The sequence below is a fragment of the Crinia signifera genome, chromosome 3 (assembly GCF_055691185.1).
Source record: "Crinia signifera chromosome 3, ASM5569118v1, whole genome shotgun sequence".
Taxonomy (NCBI): domain Eukaryota; kingdom Metazoa; phylum Chordata; class Amphibia; order Anura; family Myobatrachidae; genus Crinia; species Crinia signifera.
Genome location: NC_139219.1, coordinates 198080424 through 198102614, shown reverse-complemented (window position 1 = coordinate 198102614; position 22191 = coordinate 198080424). Strand labels below are relative to the sequence as shown.

General features: G+C 37.7%; 1 protein-coding gene across 25 annotated transcripts in view; it reads left to right on the top strand.

The window, feature by feature from the left end:
* RIMS1 (regulating synaptic membrane exocytosis 1) overlaps positions 1-22191 on the top strand; it is a 381212-nt gene that overhangs the window by 215079 nt on the left and 143942 nt on the right. For 11 of the 25 annotated variants that reach the window (XM_083177228.1, XM_083177237.1, XM_083177214.1 and 8 more), the window contains 5 exons: positions 266-391; positions 3793-3855; positions 8346-8423; positions 10576-10665; positions 18461-18532. In XM_083177228.1, coding sequence (XP_083033354.1) covers positions 266-391; positions 3793-3855; positions 8346-8423; positions 10576-10665; positions 18461-18532 — 429 coding nt within the window. The remainder of the gene's footprint in view (positions 1-265; positions 392-3792; positions 3856-8345; positions 8424-10575; positions 10666-18460; positions 18533-22191) is intronic. The other 14 variants (XM_083177239.1, XM_083177236.1, XM_083177220.1 and 11 more) reach the window with 5 other exon arrangements.

The window sequence follows — 22191 nt, the reverse complement described above, 5'->3', positions numbered from 1 at the left end:
TATCAATAGACTACAGGCCCTGTGAGTAAAGTTATGATTAAAGTTATTGAGTGTATTATGTTGAGCATTAGTATATTGTTTATATTAAATATGGAGACTATTTCTTGCCTGAGTAATTGCATTTTTGGTAGGCTCTATTAGGCATGAGCTTCCTCTTTATTTCATTGCTTCTTTTTAATATTTTTTCATCAAGGAGTGTTCATATTTTATTTACTCATGATGTGTGCTGTAACTAAGTAATTTTTTCCATTGCCTAAATATGTAGGAGTCTAGATGAAATTCATCAAATGAGACGGTCACGCTCTCCAACAAGACACCACGATGCCTCCCGCAGTCCAGTAATTCACAGGTCCCGGGACTCAGACAGTCAGTATTTATCTGATCAAGAAAGGTATGTTTACCCGGCATTATAAGAGGACTTACAGTAATCCAATATCTTTCTTTGAGAAGAGTAACATATTCTAATGAACTATTAAAAATGCACAACGATGGATAGGTTGGGGGGATTACACAGAATGGATAGGTTAGGCCAGTGGTTCCCAAGCTGTGTGCCTATGCACCTGTGGTGCCTCAGGATGTTTGCAAGGGTGCCTTGGGTTGGGGGTCCACATCGAAACAAATTCTTTATGCTCAAAATGATAGGCAAAAGCAGTCCTGGTGGCTGTCAGTCATGAAATGTATGGACAATTCGAACCACAGATATGTTCCCCACCACATAAATGAACCTAAGGGTGACGGATAAGCACAATTAACTTTATTTTTTTATTTAACCATAAGAAACTTTTTGACCAGGAGTGCCTTGAACAAATTCTGATATTATAGGGCACCCTGGTCAAGAAACTTTGAGAACCACTAGGTTAGGGGGATTATGATATTTTTACAATATGGGTCGGGAGTGGCACTGGTAAATGAAATTGAATTAGTAATCACATACAAAATCTGACAGAACCAACATAGTTACCACTAAAAAACAAATGTGGTGTGCTGTTTGGTTGGTGGTGCTCCCAAAAATGTTCAGCTTAGCAACTGAAAAAAAAACAAAGTCACTGTGTGACAGAAGAAAGGAAGAACAGCAAAGGCTTTTTGGGGCACACTTGAACGAATTAATTTAAACAATTTAATACATAACGTTTATTGAGTATTTAAATGCTAAAACGAAGGTACGTAGGATATAAATAAATAAATTTAAACTGAAATCAGTAATCACTAGAGATTTGGCATTAATCAACAAGATATTGGCGAAAATGACAAAGACGGAATAGGCTATTGCTCCATTAATGAAATTTTTTTTTTTTTATATTAATCAGAAATAAATGTATTACATCGATTGCAGTAGTCAATTTTTTCATTTAAAAGGAGCAAAAGAGATCAATGACGCTTGACACTTGTCCCCTGCTGTTGCTGATAGTAATTCCCGTTAATAAATAATAAAGTAAGAATAGATGGCTACCTCAATTGGACAGAGGTGTATCTGCTGTCCGGGTCCAATTACAGCAACTGGTATTCCCAATTGGTCACCCAAAGAGGTACTAGCCAGACCATTCACTGCTTAGCTGCTGAGTGCGGGATGGAATTCAGGCGGACCAGTGTTGTATGGCCGTATTCAACCAAGGATGAGAGTACCACAGTGTCCTTAGTAGGAAGCCAAGATGTGCTTCTGCTTTTTGCCCAACCAAAACACAGATCACCCTGTTGCTAAAAAGTATTGCAGGAGAATCTGGTGTGTTGAGACAAATGAGAGAGTCAGAGAAAATTAGGGCAAAAGGTACAGGTGGGTGGATATCTCTGACCCACCTGTATGGGTTGGAGAGAATGGGCACCATTCTCTCCAAGGACCCACCGTTTACTCTCTCATTAAACTATCCCTACAGTACGGAGTGGTGATCAGTGAAATTAATACTGACACCAGCTATACTGCTCCCGGAGTGGAGATCAGGGTACAATTTCTCACTATCTTTATTTTTTAGACCAATTTGTGAGATTTCCTCCTTTCTGGCTGGCTCATTCTGTGGCCCCTATCGCTCTCATCTGCCATTTGACATCTTAGATTGATGGTAGACAGCAGACGAGGGGTCAGAGATATCCACCCACCTGTACCTATTGCCCTCATTTTCTGTGACTCTCTCATTTGTCTCAACACACCAGATCCTCCTGCAATACTTTTTAGCAACAGGGTGATCTGTGTTTTGGTTGGGCAAAAAGCAGAAGCACATCTTGGCTTCCTACTAAGGACACTGTGGTACTCTCATCCTTGGTTGAATACGGCCATACATCACTGGTCCGCCTGAATTCCATCCCGCACTCAGCAGCTAAGCAGTGAATGGTCTGGCTAGTACCTCTTTGGGTGACCAATTGGGAATACCAGTTGCTGTAATTGGACCCGGACAGCAGATACACCTCTGTCCAATTGAGGTAGCCTTCTATTCTTACTTTATTATTTATTGATGGGAATTACTATCAGCAACAGCAGGGGACAAGTGTCAAGCGTCCTTGATCTCTTTTGCTCCTTTTGAATGAAAAAATTGACTACTGCAATCGATGTGATACATTTATTTCTGATTAATATAAAAAAAAAAAAATTCATTAATGGAGCAATATCCTATTCAGTCTTTGTCATTTTCGCCAATATCTTGTTGATTAACGCCAAATCTCTAGTGATTACTGATTTCAGTTTAAATTTATTTATTTATATCCTACGTACCTTCGTTTTAGCATTTAAATACTCAATAAACGTTATGTATTAAATTGTTTAAATTAATTCATTCAAGTGTGCCCCAAAAAGCCTTTGCTGTTCTTCCTTTCTTCTGTCACACAGTGACTTTGTTTTTTTTAGGGGGATTATGACCAATTGACACAAGAACGCATACAATATATAGTAACTAACGGAAGGAGTCACACTATAGTATAATCAAAGTGCCCATGGTCACGAGCTGGCCCAGGTTGTTATTTAATGGTCTAAAACCAAGCTGGTATGTCATACAAGATGTAGTACCACTACACATATAAAAACATAAACAAGACAGGCACAACAAAGGAAATTAGACAAGACTGAGAAAGGAATAACAAAGGATGTGGGAAGGAGATCTGCCAACCAAACCATTATTATGATCTTGGACTCTATAGCATCCAGCTTTTCCCTACAGGATGACCTCATATACTTGGATACCGCCCCCAGGGCTTAGAATGACATGAGTAATGTTGAATCTACAACATGGTAAACTGAGGGTGACAGAACAGAAAACGAGAAACAATGCAAGGTAGCATACACCCTAGGAAGCAATTAAGCATGCAGATCCATGGTTCATTGCTTCCTACGGTGTAACCATGCAGATACACATCACAGATAAAACCAGCTCAGATGGTTCTGCAAATTGGCATTGGTGAATTGGAGAATTTTGCATATTACATTTAACCGAATGGACAATCCCAATATTTTTTTGGTCAGGATAAGTAAATTGAGAAAATCCAAGATGTCATATTTCAACACTACCCAGACCCAGGTGTCTGGGGATCAGGGAATCGCAATAATCTGTCTCAGATGTCTGTAGTTCTTACGCTTTGTCTTCTGTAGAGAAACTTGTGGTATGGAAAAGCAAAGTGTTTTGGAACAATATTGCTATATCAATAGTTCATACCTTCTTTAGTCTTTATACTAAGACTGCAAAACATAATGATAAGACTTTAAATAAAGGTATATTGACTAAACAATAATAAATAACTGTATATAAAGTATCAAAGGACTTCTTTGTTTATCTAGTACACTAGAGAACTAATTACTAAACTTTATTCCAGTGAACTTCTTATGCTGCCCAGAGCGAAGCGTGGACGAAGTGCCGAGTGCCTACATACTATCAGGTACTGTGAACTTAAAATTATTATACATTTATAGCAAAATCTATTAAGGATTCCTTTAATAATATGATTTCCATAATACAAAAGAACAATTTCATAGCCTTTTCAAATTTGTTAGCACAACATCATCAAGCGCATAGCAAGTAATAGTATGCAATGGCTATACGTATCTATACAGTATATACAAATTAGTTGCTATTATCATAGGATATATTATGTTTGTGTTAGGTGGAACCACTGTACATTCTGACAGCATTTCTAAAAGTCACAAAAGACAAGCACTCTTTGGCCTATCTAAGATTTTCACATTCTAGCACAAATGAGCAGTTTTCTCCTTTATAATACCAACTACAGGTTAAACATTGATTTTGAGGAAAAGGTAACATTATAAAGAGGGCAAGGGCAACATATTATTAATCAATATTATTTTGTGCAGAGACAGTAGTAACAAGGGTGGAGCTATAAGGTGGGTGTTATGAAGGAGGCTATGTTGTGTATAGTAAGTATTGGTTTATAAGTGAGATCAATGTTGCATCATGGGGCTTTTAGATCCTGAGACATTGGGGGAAATTTACTAAAGGAAATTTGTAAAAAAAAAATAGGTGTATTTGTATCCAGAAATACACTTATTTTTGACATTTACTATCCCGAAAATACGTCAATTCGTATTGATAGAACATCAATACGAACACGAAATGTCAAAAATAAGTGTATTTCTAAATACAAATACACCTATTTTTTTTTACAAATTTCCTTTAGTAAATTTCCCCCATTATATTTGCTTAGTCTCTTTCAGTATGTAGCAGATTCACACTATACTGTGGAAATAAGGTCATAGATTTGTTTCATTACATTTCTATTCATTAGCCTTTTCTGATGTAAAGGCCAAAGTAACCTGTTTTGGGACCCCATCCTCTGTAGGGTATCCACCTGTAAATTAAATGGGAATGTGATCGCTTCAGCACTCCCTCTAGCCATAGATTTCAATTTTCATGTATCTCAGCTCTTGCACGACAGCCTTGGTTTTTGACACTAGAAGTCTCAGACTTAAATTGATTCTGTTCTTGTTGTAGTAGGAATAGAGTAAACCTAAAATATTCTAGGTGTAAAAGGGTTTTAGTTTTTCTCATTACGTGCAGACAGACTTCTACAGCTCTATGCAGAAATATAACAGTAAATGATGAAATATATGAAAAACTTCTTCATATATCTTAATAGATTTTCTGTGGAACTCCTCAAAGTCTTGCAACGAAAATCTGTTCCATTAACCGATTTATTAATTGATTTAATTCCACCCAAAGCATTTTTTCTTTCATTTTGTGTGCAGGAAAGTAAATGTTGACATACAGTATTGAGCATTTGTATTTCCAATCATTACACAATGATATAGTATTTATGTACACCGCAAAATCTGTGGGCTAGCAATAGTTCTGCCTGTGCTCATATATGCCAACTTGAGCACCTTGGTTTCCAGCCTTTGGAAATGATTTTCAAAGTAACCACACTTATGTTTCTCAGTATAAGCTCTGACAAGTGTGCAGAGTTTTAGCAGTAAAACCATACAAATTTCTACTATATATATATGTACAAGTAGCCGCTCACATGTCAATAATCTGTACTTCGCATGGAATGCTGTTAATACAAACTCCTCCCATTTAATGTTTAGTACAGAAATGCTTGTGGTTCCCTGCAAATCTGTGCACACTTATGTGTAATGCCAGTTTGTACATGACCTTCTGTGAGTTTGCTTACACAAAACAGCCATAAGTGGTTCAAAATGGTTGATTCTGCTAATCCCATCCACCTCCTCTTTAAACATATGTCTAATGAGCAATTCTAAGTAACTAGTATATTGAACCCAAATGTGGCATCAAAGGGTCTTACCTTCTCCCTCCACCAGCCCCAGACTCTTCTCTCTTTCCTCCACAGTGGGAGCTGCTAAAAGCATTAGGCAGAATTACCACCTTTCCCACTGCAATCCATTTTAGAACATGTGATCCTCAGTTATTATATAGATTCTATATTTAGTACCGGTCATTGGGTGTTTGAGTGCTCTCTGTGGGAGACATTGTTCCAGTAGGAAACCTCTTTATACAACATCTAAAGAATTGAAATTCTACATACAGTACATGTAATAGATGCATGATATGAGAATGCTTTAAAGTATGTTAATCTAATATTGGTATACATATAAAGATTTGGAACATTCCAGACTCCTACTCATGACATTATTATAGGGACTCTTCCTCCATGTTTGTCACTAATGTTTTGAGTTTATTGGCAATTATGCTATGTTTTATATGATGCTGGTACAGTAAATTAAATTCAAGCCAAAATAGCAATCCACAGTTCGTTCACATATAAGATATTGTGGGGCAGATTTATTAAGCTCAGTGAAGTGATAAAGTCTCCGGTTTTTATCACTGGCCAATCAGTTCAGCCAATGAACTATGTTTGCAACTGACAGTTGGGAGTTGATTGGCTGGTGATTTTTCTCATTTGACTTTATCTTCAGTTTATCTCTTCTCCAGGCTTAATACATCTGCCCCATAATTTGATTCACCCCAAATGTATTGCTTAGAGGTACAATGTTTGTACTATATGGCCATGCTTTTCCCTACATGTATTGTGTGTGGATGGTTTAGAAAAAGATTTAGATCCAAGTAGACTTCCACCAACCAACAGTGAATGTTTCCATTTTAGGGGCTGGATCTGTAGCATGATAGTTCAGTCTATACAGTATCTGCCCCCATTGTTTAATGTGATGGAATTTCCTATATGGCAATACGTACAGTAGCTACATCACTACTAGACAGGGCTTAGTGTATACAATGGCTAAAAGAGTTCAAAACTTTTGAGAGACTAATGCACTAAGGGGAGATGTATTAAATTTCTAAAGAATGAACAAGGAAGGAAATTGCCCATATACAGGGCAGCCGAGAGGTATGTTGGGGGCGTGGCCACCTCCCGAAATTTGGTCACACCCCCAAAATGTTTAGCGTGTGAAGAAAAACAGTCTAAAGTCGAGGGGGGGGGGGGGGGGGAGTGTTATTGTCGCCCGGCCCTCTCAGCAGCAGCACACACCTACAGCATGTCCTGTCAGTGAGATGCTCATGCTGAGCCTGCTGTCAGCACAGCACATGCTGTAGGTGTGTGCTGCTGATGCTGCCCGGGAGGGATGAAGGGGGAAGAGGGGTTGGACCAGGGCCCCCACCAGGCCCCTCCAGCAAGCCTGGGCCCGGGTAATTACTACCCCCTCCCTTGACTGTATTTACATTCCTGATAGAAGGTGATTATTTTCTATGGGCAACTTTTCCATTTCTCCACTCTTTAGAAGATTAATACTGTACATCAATATACAGTATTAGAGGTCAGAAACCAATAAAAGAGACACTATGGGTGAAATTTAATAGGATGAGAGATTCAGAAAGTGAGAGATTTGGTAAGAAATCTCCATTTTTCTTTTTGAAGTGTAAATGATTGCCTCTTTAAAAACCCTGGAGATTTCTTACCAAATCTCTCACTTTCTAAATTTCTCATCCTATTACATTTCACCCTAAGTATCATTGTCCAATAACATAGACGACATATAGAGACATACCATATGACCACAAACCATATATTTAGAATCAAAAACAAAAACATTTTCCATGATATTTACTGATTTAATATGATTTAATTTATCATTGTTATAACAATAAGTTATAAGGGTCTATACATATTAATGATACCATCTAAGTAGAGTGGAACCACCAATCAGATGTCAAGGTTGCTCGGTCTGGTGGTCAGTGACATAAGGACTAATTGAGTGTGTTAGTGTTCGGATCAGCTCCTGGAGATAAACACAAATCCATAATTTGGAGATGGCAGCCTATGGTTTGCTGGTTGCTCTTGGAGCTTCCATGCTTCAACATTTATAAAAATGTTTCTTGTTTATGTACTACAGTAGATTATTATTTGCATTATCACTCTGTAAGCTAGTAGTGTATTTACTATATCAACTTTGGTAGATCCAGTATTAATTCATATAAAACCAAAGATTAACTGGCATAAGATATTGCATAAAATGTAGAACAATATTTTCTCCCCCCACATAAAATTTACTATTTACACTACTATTTACAATACAGAGGCCTGTGGTCCGGGATTTAAAGCTGTATAGAAAATAAGCAGGGATGTAAAATATATATATATAAGCACAACATGCTTCATTTTATGCATTTTATAATTTTCAGTAACACAATAGTATGTACTTACCAAGCAGACAACATATTGACAGATCTAGCCGAAGGCTCAGACTCACTGTAATACTCATTGGTTGTTAAGAAATAAATAATTTTACAGTTTGATATGTGCAGCACATATGCTCCAAGTACTCCACAACTCACCCAGTGCAGGCAATACAACACATTTATTTCTGTCTAAGTATCCTATTTTGCTGAAGTACTATTGCATTCTTTCTTTGTGTTCTCTTGTGTTCTGCAATACACAAGAAATACTGTTAGGCACAGTAAAACTTTGCCACCCAAGATGCCTTTGCTAGAGTTTGGTTCTCATTGGAGACTGTACAGGTAAGAACTGTGTTGTGCAGTTAAGTTATGTGGTCCATGTCTCAGTCAGTATGTTTTTTTTACTAAAATAACATACCAAATTGTATATATTTCATTAATTGTGTGGAAGGAAACATTGTGCTTACTATACCAGTACAGTATACAGTGTCTATGTAGTGTTGTTTTCTTACTATACTGTATATGCTCTATTGTCCGCCGTGTACTTTTTAAACTTCAGGTGTTGTATTATTATGTGCTACAAAATAACAGGGCTCTTTAACTGTTTCTAATGTAAAACAGGAACATCAGTTTACACATTCAAACAAGTGTCAACTGATTTAGATACATTTTACGTATTAAAATGTATTGGCTGATAAATTTGTTATATCTGAGACCACTTGAGTATCCCATTTTGGCAGCAATATTGGTGTGATGGGTTGAAGAGCCTTGTACAATTAGGTTTTACTCAAGTTATGTTGTTGTCTAAGAAAGAACAGCTCATGCTGTATGTGCTTAAATAGACACATATTATGTAAAATATTCTAGTGTATACAAACATCAGGGACCACACTGCAGAAATACATGAATACATTCCTCACACTCTTGAATAGCAGCATCTTGGATTGATGAAACAACTTCAAAAAATAATAAACCTGAATCTTTTCTTGGTTATTCATGGTATTGGAGCGTACCCTGAACAATCATTCATTAACAAACTGATGTATTAAGCAGTGGAAAGAGTGAGGAAGTGGAACATTGGTGAAGTTTCCCTTTGCAACCAATCAACTTTGAGGAAGCATTTATCAAGTACACCCTATACAATGGAAGGTAGATGCTTATTGGTTACTATGGGCATCTTCTCTATTGGTTGACTTCTCAATTCTTTTCAATGTGTGATAATTGAACCTCCTGAATTGGAAACCTGAACCACTTCAGATTACAGTACTGTATGTCAAAGCCTACTGTATATATATAATGTATAGGAACTCATGGGGTAGATAGTAGTGCATATATGTCTTTTGGAAAAACTGAGGCATTTACCTATACTTTTATACAAGACTGTAAAAGTGGAAAACTGTGTCTGTGTCCAACTTTTCAATCAATCTGGACTTTTGTCAAGAGCACAGACATGCAGTACAGTGCACATTATATACGAGTAGTTGTATAGACATACAGTACAAATCCACATTTTTATTTATATCTGTGCATACAGATCTAATATATATTAAATGAATATATATTCATTTAAATGTGTGTGTGTGTCTATACACACACACACACACACACACAGACACATAGGCATATACATATTACATATACTTTTTAATTCACATACAAGTGTTTGGGTTTTTCTTTTTGGGACAGATGTGTCAAATCTGAATTGCATTTCTCTATTTTATATAAGTAATCATAACATTATATGTAATAAAAAAAAAACAACTCATCAGTTACATAAATATACATTTTTCTTTGTTTTGACAAATTTTCCATCCCAACATTTGCCATGTGTATTTTTCTTTATTTAACTTAATTATCTCTGCCATTGCTAGTAATTTATCATTGTTATCGATACATGTAAAGGGGTCAGCATAGAAGTAAAATATATGTATTCCCATTCTGGCACACAGTACAAGTGTCACGTTAAACAACCACTGAAAGAGGTCATCCAGAATTGGACTAAGATGACAAATCTCCTGACCTCGGTGTCGCATTGAAAAAAAAGTCACATGGTGCAATGCAGCCAATAGATTACAATATACTGTATATATATACAGCTTTTACAATTTGAAAACTTTAATTATTTTTAGTTACAAAGCAGTTTTCCTCTGTACCCCTTTCATCAAAGCTGTCCAATAAAAGTAAATCTTAACAAATAGTAATTTCAGAGTCATTTTATCTGCAAATACATTTTGCAGTAGTTTACAAGTTCCCTGCCAAGTTCAGCGCCCAGGAGGGTTAGAGTGTATGTTTGCACTTTATTGACGTCATAACGCAGTGTGCTAATATTGAAAAAGCTTTATTCATATTTCTACAAACAGTCATGATAATTTTACATCTTCTGCTAAGAAAACATTACTTTTTATGATTTTATATCTAACATTGTATTCCTTTCTTTGTTTTCTTTTCTATTCCTCTTTCTCTTCTACCGCTGGATGCAATGCACTGGCACTAGTGAACTACAGCCCTCCCTTGACAGGGCTCGAAGTGCTAGTACCAACTGCTTGAGACCAGATACTAGTTTGCATTCACCAGAACGAGAAAGGTATAAAACTGACTTTTTCATTCTTCTCATGTGTCATAGTGATTTTGTTTGGTTTTCTTTACTATCATGTCATGTCATTTAGTATTATTTTCTTCTCAAATCTGAACCATGCTGTATGTCTTGTAGTTCATAAATGTAATCTTGTTTCATGCTTAAAACCTGAAGTTTTCATTAGACAAGTATTTCTTTGAACAGTACAGATGTTTCCTTTTACACTCTGACTTCAGTCACACCAAAAAGCCTCTCCAAGCACATAAGTTTCCATGCGATTGGGGTGCACCAATTGCCGTTTCACTTGAAATGTCTTATTCCCAAAAATCGACTGAAAGATGGCTAAATTACACTGATCAATTTTATGTGCGGCATTTGTACATCTGAGAGAGTCTGAGTTTGTGTAAAAATTCCTCAGATGTTAACAACTTTACCTCATGCCAAGTTCTGTTGTGCATAACCTGCGACCATGTATGTGTGGAAAACCAATTATTGTGCATTTAGTGTCGCAGTCCAACATCACTAGCTAGTTTTAGCTAATTCCATTATGTGCATGAGACATACAATGTAAAGAAAAATAGGATATGCTACTCTGAGCTTCACAGTACACTAAGTGTCTCAACTACGCTAGTTGTATGAGGACACATCTGTATTGTAATGTTGCATTGCCCTATTTGTACTAAGGGTAGTAATGCAGATTACTGAATCAACTGGATTGCATAGGACTATTAACCTCTTTTTTGGCTGATAACTGATGATAAACTACTATTGGGATTGCTTTGGGGCCAGTTTGGTTTGTTTCATATCAGTCCGGATTGGCTGATACATTTGTGCATTACAGCTCTTCAGCACATGAAATAATGAGGCTATGGAACAGTCCTTAAAATGGGACTCAAAAATTGCAGAGGTTTGTTTAAGACAGATTATTTTTTTGCTTAAGGTGCCCATACACGGTGCGATTCTCGCATGCGATATGAACATTTTAGTTCAAATCGCATTGTCTAGTTCAATTTGCACCGTGTATATTTTGCCTTGCGATGCATGCTACCGTGTACTGTAGTCCATATCGCAAGGCAAAATAGTATGTGCAGGCTGGTATTTTTGTACTGCATCATGTTATGTTAAAATCACACCCTCTGTAGGAAATATCATGCCAGATGTACTTTAAATATTTAAATTACAATTGTAGTCTAGTCCAAATCTTATGTAGTTAAAATCGCACAGTGTATAAAGTCTAAATTGCATAGTACTGAAGTCTAAATTGCATAGCACTGAAAGTCCAAATTGCATAGCACACATTGTATAGTTCAGATCACACCTAGCACACATCTCACCGTGTGTGGGCACCATTAGAACTTGGATTCCACAGACACGGTAAAATCTGTCCATGCAGAACAATTATCTCACAGCAGATCTGTTATCTTATAATGCTCAATACGCAAGTACAATCAGAGGATCATGGTCCAATTCAATCACACATAAATGACCAAGTTGGATAAGATCTACTATAGCTATTCAGCTAAACTGGCAGATCACTTCTTTTGCTTCATTCTGAAGGAATTTACCAACATGTGCAATTTAGAACAGATTATTAGAATTCCTCAAGGTCATGTCACTTTTATAATTTATATGAAGCAGGTGAGCACTTCTATGTTACATTTGCTTCAGTATGTAACTTGTATATGTTATCAGAGAAGCCTGCTTTCATGTGTGTCCTTTAGGGGAGGAAATCAAGCTCTTTATATACAGTAGATATAATAAAATAGGAGGCATTCTGTAAGAATAAGCAATAACACCTAAGAGAAAAACCACAGAGCAGGCAAGCAATATTGCACAGCATATGTACAATTATATAATTATTCTAATCATTTTTAGTATTTTTAACAATAAACGTTAACGTCTTTTTGTCTTAGCATTGTGGTAAAATATTGTAAGTAATTATTGCTGAAAACAGAGTTGGCTCTTGGCTACATGGTAGTAAATTCCCCTTAACTTAATGAAACATATACTGTACTGTATCTCTGCAGTATACATACATACTGCATCTCTGCAGTATACCTACATACTCTACCTCTAGAGTATACTTATATACTGTATCTCTAGAGTAAATTTACATACTGTATCTCTGCAGTATACTTACATACGGTATCTCTAGCATATACATACATACTGTATCTCTGCAGTATACTTACATACTTTATCTCTGCAGTATACTTACATACTGTATCTCTGCAGTATACTTACATACTGTATCTCTGCAGTATACTTACATACAGTATCTCTAGAGGATACTTACATACTGTATCTCTGCAGTATACTTACATACGGTATCTCTAGCATATACTTAAATACTGTATTTCTGCAGTATACTTACATACTTTATCTCTGCAGTATACTTACATACTGTATCTCTGCAGTAAACTTACATACTGTATCTCTAGCATATACATACATACTGTATCTCTGCAGTATACTTACATACTTTATCTCTGCAGTATACTTACATACAGTATCTCTAGAGTATACTTACATACTGTATCTCTGCAGTATACTTACATACGGTATCTCTAGCATATACTTAAATACTGTATTTCTGCAGTATACTTACATACTTTATCTCTGCAGTATACTTACATACTGTATCTCTGCAGTAAACTTACATACTGTATCTCTGCAGTATACTTACATACGGTATCTCTAGCATATACATACATACTGTATCTCTGCAGTATACTTACATACTTTATCTCTGCAGTATACTTACATACAGTATCTCTAGAGTATACTTACATACTGTATCTCTGCAGTATACTTACATACTTTATCTCTGCAGTATACTTACATACGGTATCTCTAGCATATACTTAAATACTGTATTTCTGCAGTATACTTACATACTTTATCTCTGCAGTATACTTACATACTGTATCTCTGCAGTATGCTTAGTTTTTATTTTCAGATTTTTTAATGCTCATTTAAAGTATGGGATGCAAATTATTTTTTAAATGCTGTGCTTGCAATCTTAATCAATTTGTGGGCATTTTATTGCAGCGTACTCAGTATAGACCTAGCACTTTAAAAAATTGCCATTAAAAACACCACATTCTCAATCAGAGGCCCAACACATATTCAGCAAAATGTACTCTGCTTATAATGCAAACCAATATTTTATTATAAATTTGAAGTCTGGTCCATCATCTATAGTTGTACAGTTAACTTTCGTATTGTTTGTTTTACACTGTCCCTTCGCACATGACAAAGGACATTTACAGCCAAAATTTTCTTTGACCCTCTAAAGCTATCTCAATGTTTTATTGTTCATTTAACATTGTTATAGTTATTGCTGGTTACCATGTTGTTTGTGTGCAGTCTTCATAGTACACCAAGCATGAATGTATGTTAGCCGTATGGTTAAATAAGAAAGGTAATTTACGTCCTAGCCCCTGTAATATCCTGTACAGTACTGTATGTTGTGGTTGTAACATTCTCTATTGATGACCTTTCTAGACCCATGATGTGCTCACCTATTATTAAATATTTGGTATGATGTAAAGTATTATCACACTACGTTAGGCAATGTCAATGGAATGTTATCAATTAGAAATGTGTGGCTTGCCAGCTCATACTGCACAGTCAGGGCCATCTTAAAGTATGGGCTATATGGATATCTGCCCAAGGGCCCCCTAATTCTAGGGGCCTTTGAGCTGGAGCAGATTGGGTTGTGGGCATTTGCCTCCGAGCATCTTGAGAGGCAGTAGAGAATTCTGCCTGGTTTCTAACTGCCATGTTACAGGCATGTTTGAAAAAAGTCAGTAAGGAGCTGATTGGCTGGACGTTTATCTCTCCTTGTCACCCTTGCATTTATCTCTTGTTAAGGCGTAATACATCTGCACCAATGTGACTTACAGCAATCTCTACCTGCCTCACAGCCTGCAGCCACAGCCAGACAGTGAATGGCTGTCAGCATTCTTATTGGTGGATGACTGGAGCTTTCTCTTCCTGCCTCCCAACCTGCAGCCAGACAGTGAATGGCATGCTGAAGAGTAAATACCCCCCCCCCCCCCCCCAATCAGAATGCAGACAGCCAGTCACTGTAAGAAAGCAAGTGGAGAGATAGCACAAGATCACAGGAGGGACATGATATAATTTTTCCCTTGTTTACATTTGTTCCCATGAATGGGTGTGGAGGGGCCCCAATTACATTGATTTGCCTAGGGCCTACAAAGCTGGTAAGGCAGCCCTGCACACAGTGATGTACTCCTATATCCTATACTCCTATATCCATAGCTCAATGACTAGTTTATGTGGAAAAGCTAATAGCTTAGCCACTTCCTGGTTGTCCCTGGTAGTTTTGACCTATATACTTGTATAGCATTTACCTTGCAGACTTCTGTAAAACTTTGAGACAGTTAATATGTGCTTGTTTGCGTGTGCCTTACATGGTGCCTGACAAGTGCACGAGATAGCCAATGTGATGTGCTTCATGTTGAACTGTTATTTAATTTTTCAATGAAAAGTAATAACTGAAACTCGACACACATTTCTGTAGTCTGATTACATAGCATCACTTGTTCATTGTGGGACTGGAATACATTTCCCATGAATCTGACAGTGTTAATGTATCATCCTCATATCCGTATTATATATTTAATTTTATATTTTATATATAATTTATACTACATAAAATAAAAAGCCATTTCTAAAGAACAGAACGTGCACGCAAAATGAAAATGCAGCTATGTATCAAGAGAGTTGGTAAACCAGACAATGCAGAAAAGTTGCTGTTTTTTTGGTAATTATAAGGTCTATTTACTAAGCCTTGGAGAGAGATTACGTACCAACCAGCTCCCAACTGTCATTTTTTACAATAACTGCAGCATATGTATTAAGCCTGGTGAAGGGGATAAAGTTGAAGGTGATAACACACAGCCAATCAGCTGTGTTTGAAAATGACAGTTGGGAATTGATTGCCTGGTGCATTATCACATCCGCTTTATCTCCATCTCTTCATGAGGCTGTCCCACAGCCTGTAAAATGACAGTAAGGAATTGATTGGCTTATACTTTTAATCTCTTCACTTTATGCTTCTCCAAGACTTAATAAATAGACACAAATTATTATTTTTTACAGGAGGAGTACTGCTTGTATAACTAATTTAGGTAGAATGAAAATGCCATGAGGAAAGAGATGGCTAGTGGATTATTTCTGTATAGCCTGTTTTTTATAAGCTGCTTACAGTATATAGTGCCAGCATTTTCTGTTATTCTTTACAATTGTGAGGAAAAAAGTACTGGGTAACATACAGACAAAGAAGTTACAGGGCCCTGCTTGCAAGCAAGCTTCCAATATATAGGGATAACAACATATTGTATACATTATGCTACTGTCTTTATGGGAAAAACCTTTACATAGAGAGCCTAAGTCACAAGGATTCAGGATAACAGACACCATACATACATACATACATACATACATACATACATACGTACATACATACATACTTTGGGAGACTCCTGAACTTCAGGGAATTCTCATGGACGCTGTGGGAAATAGGCCACCATTGATGATTCCACTAATTTCTCTAGGCAAATGATTATGTGGGTTGTGCTTAATCACCTTCTGCGGAGTCAAGTGAACCACCTAACTTTGCAGCATGGAGAGAGGCAGTGATGCCCGACCCTTTGGACCTTCCATGCAGGAAACATCAGAGATAGGGTCCAAAGAACAGTTAGTATGTTTCACACTTGTACTTACTGTATGACCTTTACAAGGAAATTCCCTTATGGTATCTTTATAGCTATACTTTCTGCCAAAAAGTGTAATTGCTCTTTAGTTCACCAGTTTAGTGGCTGGTTGACAATAATTTGCACTTATCTGCCTTGCAAGTGCATTAATGCTGTGATTAAATCTATGCATAGAAAAGCTGTGCATGCCTTAAGCTGAGCACACACCTACACAATCGTTGATATTGAAAGAATAACAGTTGGATCGTATAGGTGTCTATAGGTGTGTACGCTGTCCCAGTGCACCAGCGTTAAACCCTCTGTAATATTTGCCCTCGGTCGCTGACATCTCATGTGCTGATTAATATTCATCAATTTGGACGGGGTCATTTCAGACAAAAACTGCAGTACGCACATGTGATTCATCCTCGGTCCGTTCTTACTATGCAGCCAGTATCTTGTCCAGCAACTACGATTCTTACACCTCATTTCCTTTCTAAAAGCTTGTTATGTTGTCACCATAGCAGCGACAATACAAGTACAAGCTTTTATTCTCTTGATGGGGCCTTGAAAGGAGCGAACATATTCTGTCAGTACCAGAAGTGTAGAAAATAGTGATGTGATGTATGTTTACTGGTTGTTTAGATTCCATCACCACAGCCTTTCCCTGCCAATTATGGTAATTCTCTTTACATCTGACTAAAGCTTGAATCAAAAGTGTGTACAGTGACACAATCATTTTCCTTTGCTAGAGCTATCGACCGACAAAAGAGAATTTGCATATTTATGTAAATATTGCCTGTATTATGGGAACATTTGATCAGGAGTTAGAACAATCAAACCATTGCATCGGAAGCTTGATTGTATAGGTGGGTACCCAGCTTAAGGGGGGTATTCAATCACCGACGACCATCTCCCCACGGGAGAGATGGTCACCGGGCCCTATTCAATGCTGTCTTCCTCGACAGCATTGAGCAGGGTATCTCGGCAGAACAAGCCCGACTTCGCAAGCCGTCGGGTTTGTTCTGCCAAGAACGGCCGGGAAGTGACAAGCTGCCGGCCGCAGCTCGCCTCTTCCTGGCTGCAACTCACGACCACGCCCCCTTTTCATCCCGCTGCAGGCGGGACATTGAATCCCACCTGCATGTTCTCGGTCAAGCTGACCGAGAGCGGGACAGGGTCACTGCGGTCGAACAAGCTCGACCGCCGTGACCTCCAGATTAAATACCCCCCTAAGTGTTCATCATTTACTGTATCATGCTAAATATAATGGAGCAGGCATTAACATTCCTGCACAACTTTCAGAAAATCCACCATTCAGAATTGAATTAATAGGAGATAATAATAACAACAGTGTGTCTGTGGGGTGTTTTATTTAATATAAAGTAAATGCAACAAGTGTATGTAGGGTAGCATAGTTTGTATTGTGAAGAGATTTTCTTCATGCCATGGGATTTCAGATTGCAGTGCTCCAACTCTATCTTTACTAGTGTTCTGTTCTTTAGATTTGCTGTAATCCAATTAAATAATAGATCAACCAATGGAGCACCCTTGCTTTGCTGAATCATAATTTACACGTTTGTAATATGTACAGTAAAACTGTTCCTTGTTTTTGTTGTTTTAATTGTACATTTTGTCCAATTATTGTACTATTTCAGTAATACTGTATGTACAACTGTGCCGTTTGCTTTAATAATATATCATATATACTCAAGTATAAGCCTACTTTTTCAGAACATTTTTTATGCTGAAAAAGCCCCTCTCGGCTTATCCTCGAGTGAGGGTCCCACTTGAGTCAATAAGTTTTCCCATTTTTTTGTTGTAAAATTAGGTCCCTCGGCTTATATTCGGGTCGACTTATATTCGAGTATATACGGTATTGTTTCACCTTTATTAATAATAATTTGCCATATTGTAGAAGTCTTGAATAGGTTGTACATTGTTAGTCTATGCTTTTAATGTTCATTTCTCAAAATGCTTAACGTGTATGTAAACCCATCCTTCATTGATGTGTTTTTGTTTTTTTATTATTATTTTCTGCTTTGCTTTTTTTTTCCCCTTTGCTTATCATTTCATCTCAGGCAGCCCAGAAAATTGGAAAGATCTAGCAACCAGAAACAGAACAGGAAATGCACTGTTTCTGAAGTAGAAAGGTAGGAGAGCTTCCAATGCATATTTTGTCAAATTTAAGAGAGAACTTACAAGTTGCAACGATAGATCTGAGTTAAATTGTCTGCTGTGCGTTTTCCAAAGACAGCCATTATGCAGCTCTCTAGTCATCAAGTCGTTCTACAGTTTATATACATGTTGCCAGGCATAAAGCCTATGTTCTCCACCAAAATACAAATATTAATTTGCTGCTACAGTACCTACCAATATACTTATTCATATTTAATCAAAGAAGTACATGATTCTGACATGCACCGTTTTTGTAAGGGGACATTTACATTATAAATTCAATTGTTCTTAGGCAATTTTATAATGACCGAAGAGTTGTTGTTATTCTGGAATGCACGCATTACATTATTTTAAAATAAAGAATTGAATATTTGAAATTGTGCAGGTAACTTCTCTAACAGCAATAGACATGGGAATATATTGTATCAATAACTAAGCTAAGGAAGAAATCTCCAAAATATCACAAAATGATGTTTACTCTTATATTTTCCCTTTCTTCACATAATAAGCATACAATATTCATGTTTTTTTTTTGTCAGATCTTAGACATTAATCTAATGTAAGACATTAATCTAATGTTAGACATTAATCTAATGTTAGACATCAATATAATGTCATTTTGTGTATATGTCTTTCATTGTCAGAACCTTAGAAGACATTACCATTATTGACTATTACAATTTGATTTAATAATTTTTTGGTGTTGATTATTGTACTTTATACTCAAATTGGTTTCACACACACACATATGTGTGTGTGTGTGTGTGTGTGTGTGTGTGTGTGTGTGTGTGTATATATATATATATATATATATATATATATATATATAAAATATGGTACTTGTTTCCTAGCATGGCCACACCGATTTGTATCGGGGTGATCGGGTCGGAAAAATCGCGTTGGTCGCATCGCATGCGATGCGACCGACGCGATCGACCCGATTTTTACATTGAATCAAATGTGAATAGGGCCCCTGGGACCCTATTTTACATTGTATTCAATGTAAAGTAGTCCCCCTTCCCAAATTTTACCCCCTCAACGGCACCCCACGATTGACGCCAACCCGAAGCATGGCGAGCGCAGCGAGCCCGCGAGGGGCAGCGGTACGCGTCCTCCGACCTTTTTATACCCCTACTATCCACGTCGGCGTGGAGTTGAGAATATAAAGTGTGGCGAGCGCAGCGAGCCCGAAGCGTAGCGAGCCCCACGAGGGGACGCGTATAACTTCACAGGTATACGCGTCCGCTCGCCACGCTTCGGGCTCAGTGACTCGCTGCGCTCGCCACACTTTATATTCTCAACTCCACGCCAACGTGGATAGTAGGGGTATGAAAAGGTCGGAGGACGCGCACCGCTGCGCTTGCGATTGGCGTCAATCGTGGGGTGACGCTCACAATGGGGTTGCTTAACTTTTTAACGATGACGGGGCCATATACAATGTGAAAAGGGTCATATTGCCCCATTTCACATTGTTTGCTATGTAAAATGGACTTAATCAAGTCCATCTCATCTTGTGCCATTATAATGGCACAAGACCGACGCGATGCTCCCGATTTCAATGTTAAAAATATTTTAACATTGAAGCCTATGGCAAAATCGCGTCGGTCGCGTCGCGGGCCATGTTAATGCATGCGACCGACGCGATGCTCCCGATTTTGCCTTTGCCGGCAAAATGGATCTGATTTCAAAGGAAATCTGGTCCATCGCGTCCATCGTGTACCTTAACTTTAAGGTACACGATGGAGAAGATTGTGGCCGTGCTAGGAAACAAGTACCATACATTTATATGCATATAGTCCGGGGTGTGTCAACACCTATATAGGTGTCGAGTATCCAGCACTCTCCTATTTATGAATCCAAACAAATTTTGTAAAATCCAAAAGTATAATCTTTAATCGTTCACACGTAGTCACATCAGGTCAATGTACAGGTATATATAGGGAATATGCCCCGACGTTTCGATCTTGCGATCTTTATCAAGAGGCTAAAATTCCTGTGTTTCAACAGAATCAACTGTGGAGCAGTGGAGAAAAGCCCTGGGTGACCGGAGCAGCTGCATATATATATATATATATATTTGCATGTCTACATGCATGCATCACTTGACTGAGATTACAGCCCTACATCTCTACTCCTTATGTTTCCTAAGAGCAGTGCCATGTTTAATCATGTCCTTCCTTTAGTATACTTATCTTAATCAATCAAATTGAAGTTCTGTCATTTAACTGTTCAATTGATTGACAGTTTATTTTTCTACCTGGGAAATTAAGAGGCCACAGAAACTGTGCTTTCTAAATATACTTTGTCAGTTTGATACTTTTTTAGGACATACAGCATATTGTACTTGCTTCTGTCACTCTAATTCAATTCAAGGGTCAATTAAACTGGTGATATATGTGTTGCAGGATAACACTTGCATATATTGTAGCAATGCCCATATCTGTGAAATTCAAGATACTTTTAGAAGTGACAATTCACAGGAATCATGGCATTGTCTCCTATGTTTTTGTTGTATCTTTTTTGTTTCAAAAGCATTCCTGCCAGAAATGCAGGAAAGAGTGTAAAATCAGCATTAACCCAGTTAATATTTCCATAATGGTTGAAATGTGTGCCGTGAACATGGGCCCCTGAGTCCAAGTGGGTTCACACCACATACACTGCACCCATGTTTTATTACTTACACCCTGAGCCCAGTGTCGGGTGCTGCAGCTGCGGCAGAAATCACAGCTAAAATGACCACGCATATGTGCAGTAGGGAAATTAGTCTCCAGAACATGATGGACACCATGTTTATGGAGACCTGCGCAGTAGACTCTGGTAAAACGTCAGAGCTAACTGCACCATGGAGAGGAGGGACCGTCCCAGAGTCTGTACACAGGCATAGACATACAAACGCACGTATTATACGCAATGCTAGTCTGATTGGTATCACAGAAACTTGGTGGTACGAGTCACATGAGTAACACTGAAACTTGGTGGTACGAGTCACATGGTAACAGTCTGTTTAAGAAAAATAGATCAGGTAGAAGGGGAGGTGGTGTATGTTTATATGTTAAACCTTGCCTGAAACCCCATATAAGGAAAGATATTTACGTGGGAACAGGGGAGACGGTAGAATCTGTATGGGTGGGAAATGCAGGTAAAAATGGTATGAAAAAGCTAATAGTAGGGACGTGCTATAAACCACCCAACACTAATATGGAAGATTAAAGAGACCTATTACAGGTTGAGAAAGCAGCCACCTCAGGTGACATTATAATTGTGGGCGATTTCAATTACCTGACATAAATTGGGAAGATATGACTTGTACTACCTCTAAAAGCTATGCTCTGTTGGAAACATTAAATAATAACTATTTATCTCAGTTTATAGAGAAACCAACTAGAAATAACAACATCCTGGACCTTCTGATAAGTAACAATGGGGACATTCTCACAAACCTAACCATAAGGGAAACCTTGGGTAATAGTGATCCTAATATGATAATGTTTGACTTAAATCTTAGCAAGGACGAGTACATGGGTAAGACCAAGGGGGAGATTCAATCGCCGTCGAGCATCTCCCGTGGGGGAGATGCTCGACGGGCCCTATTCAATGCTGTCTTCCCCGACAGCATTGAACAGGGTTTCCTGTC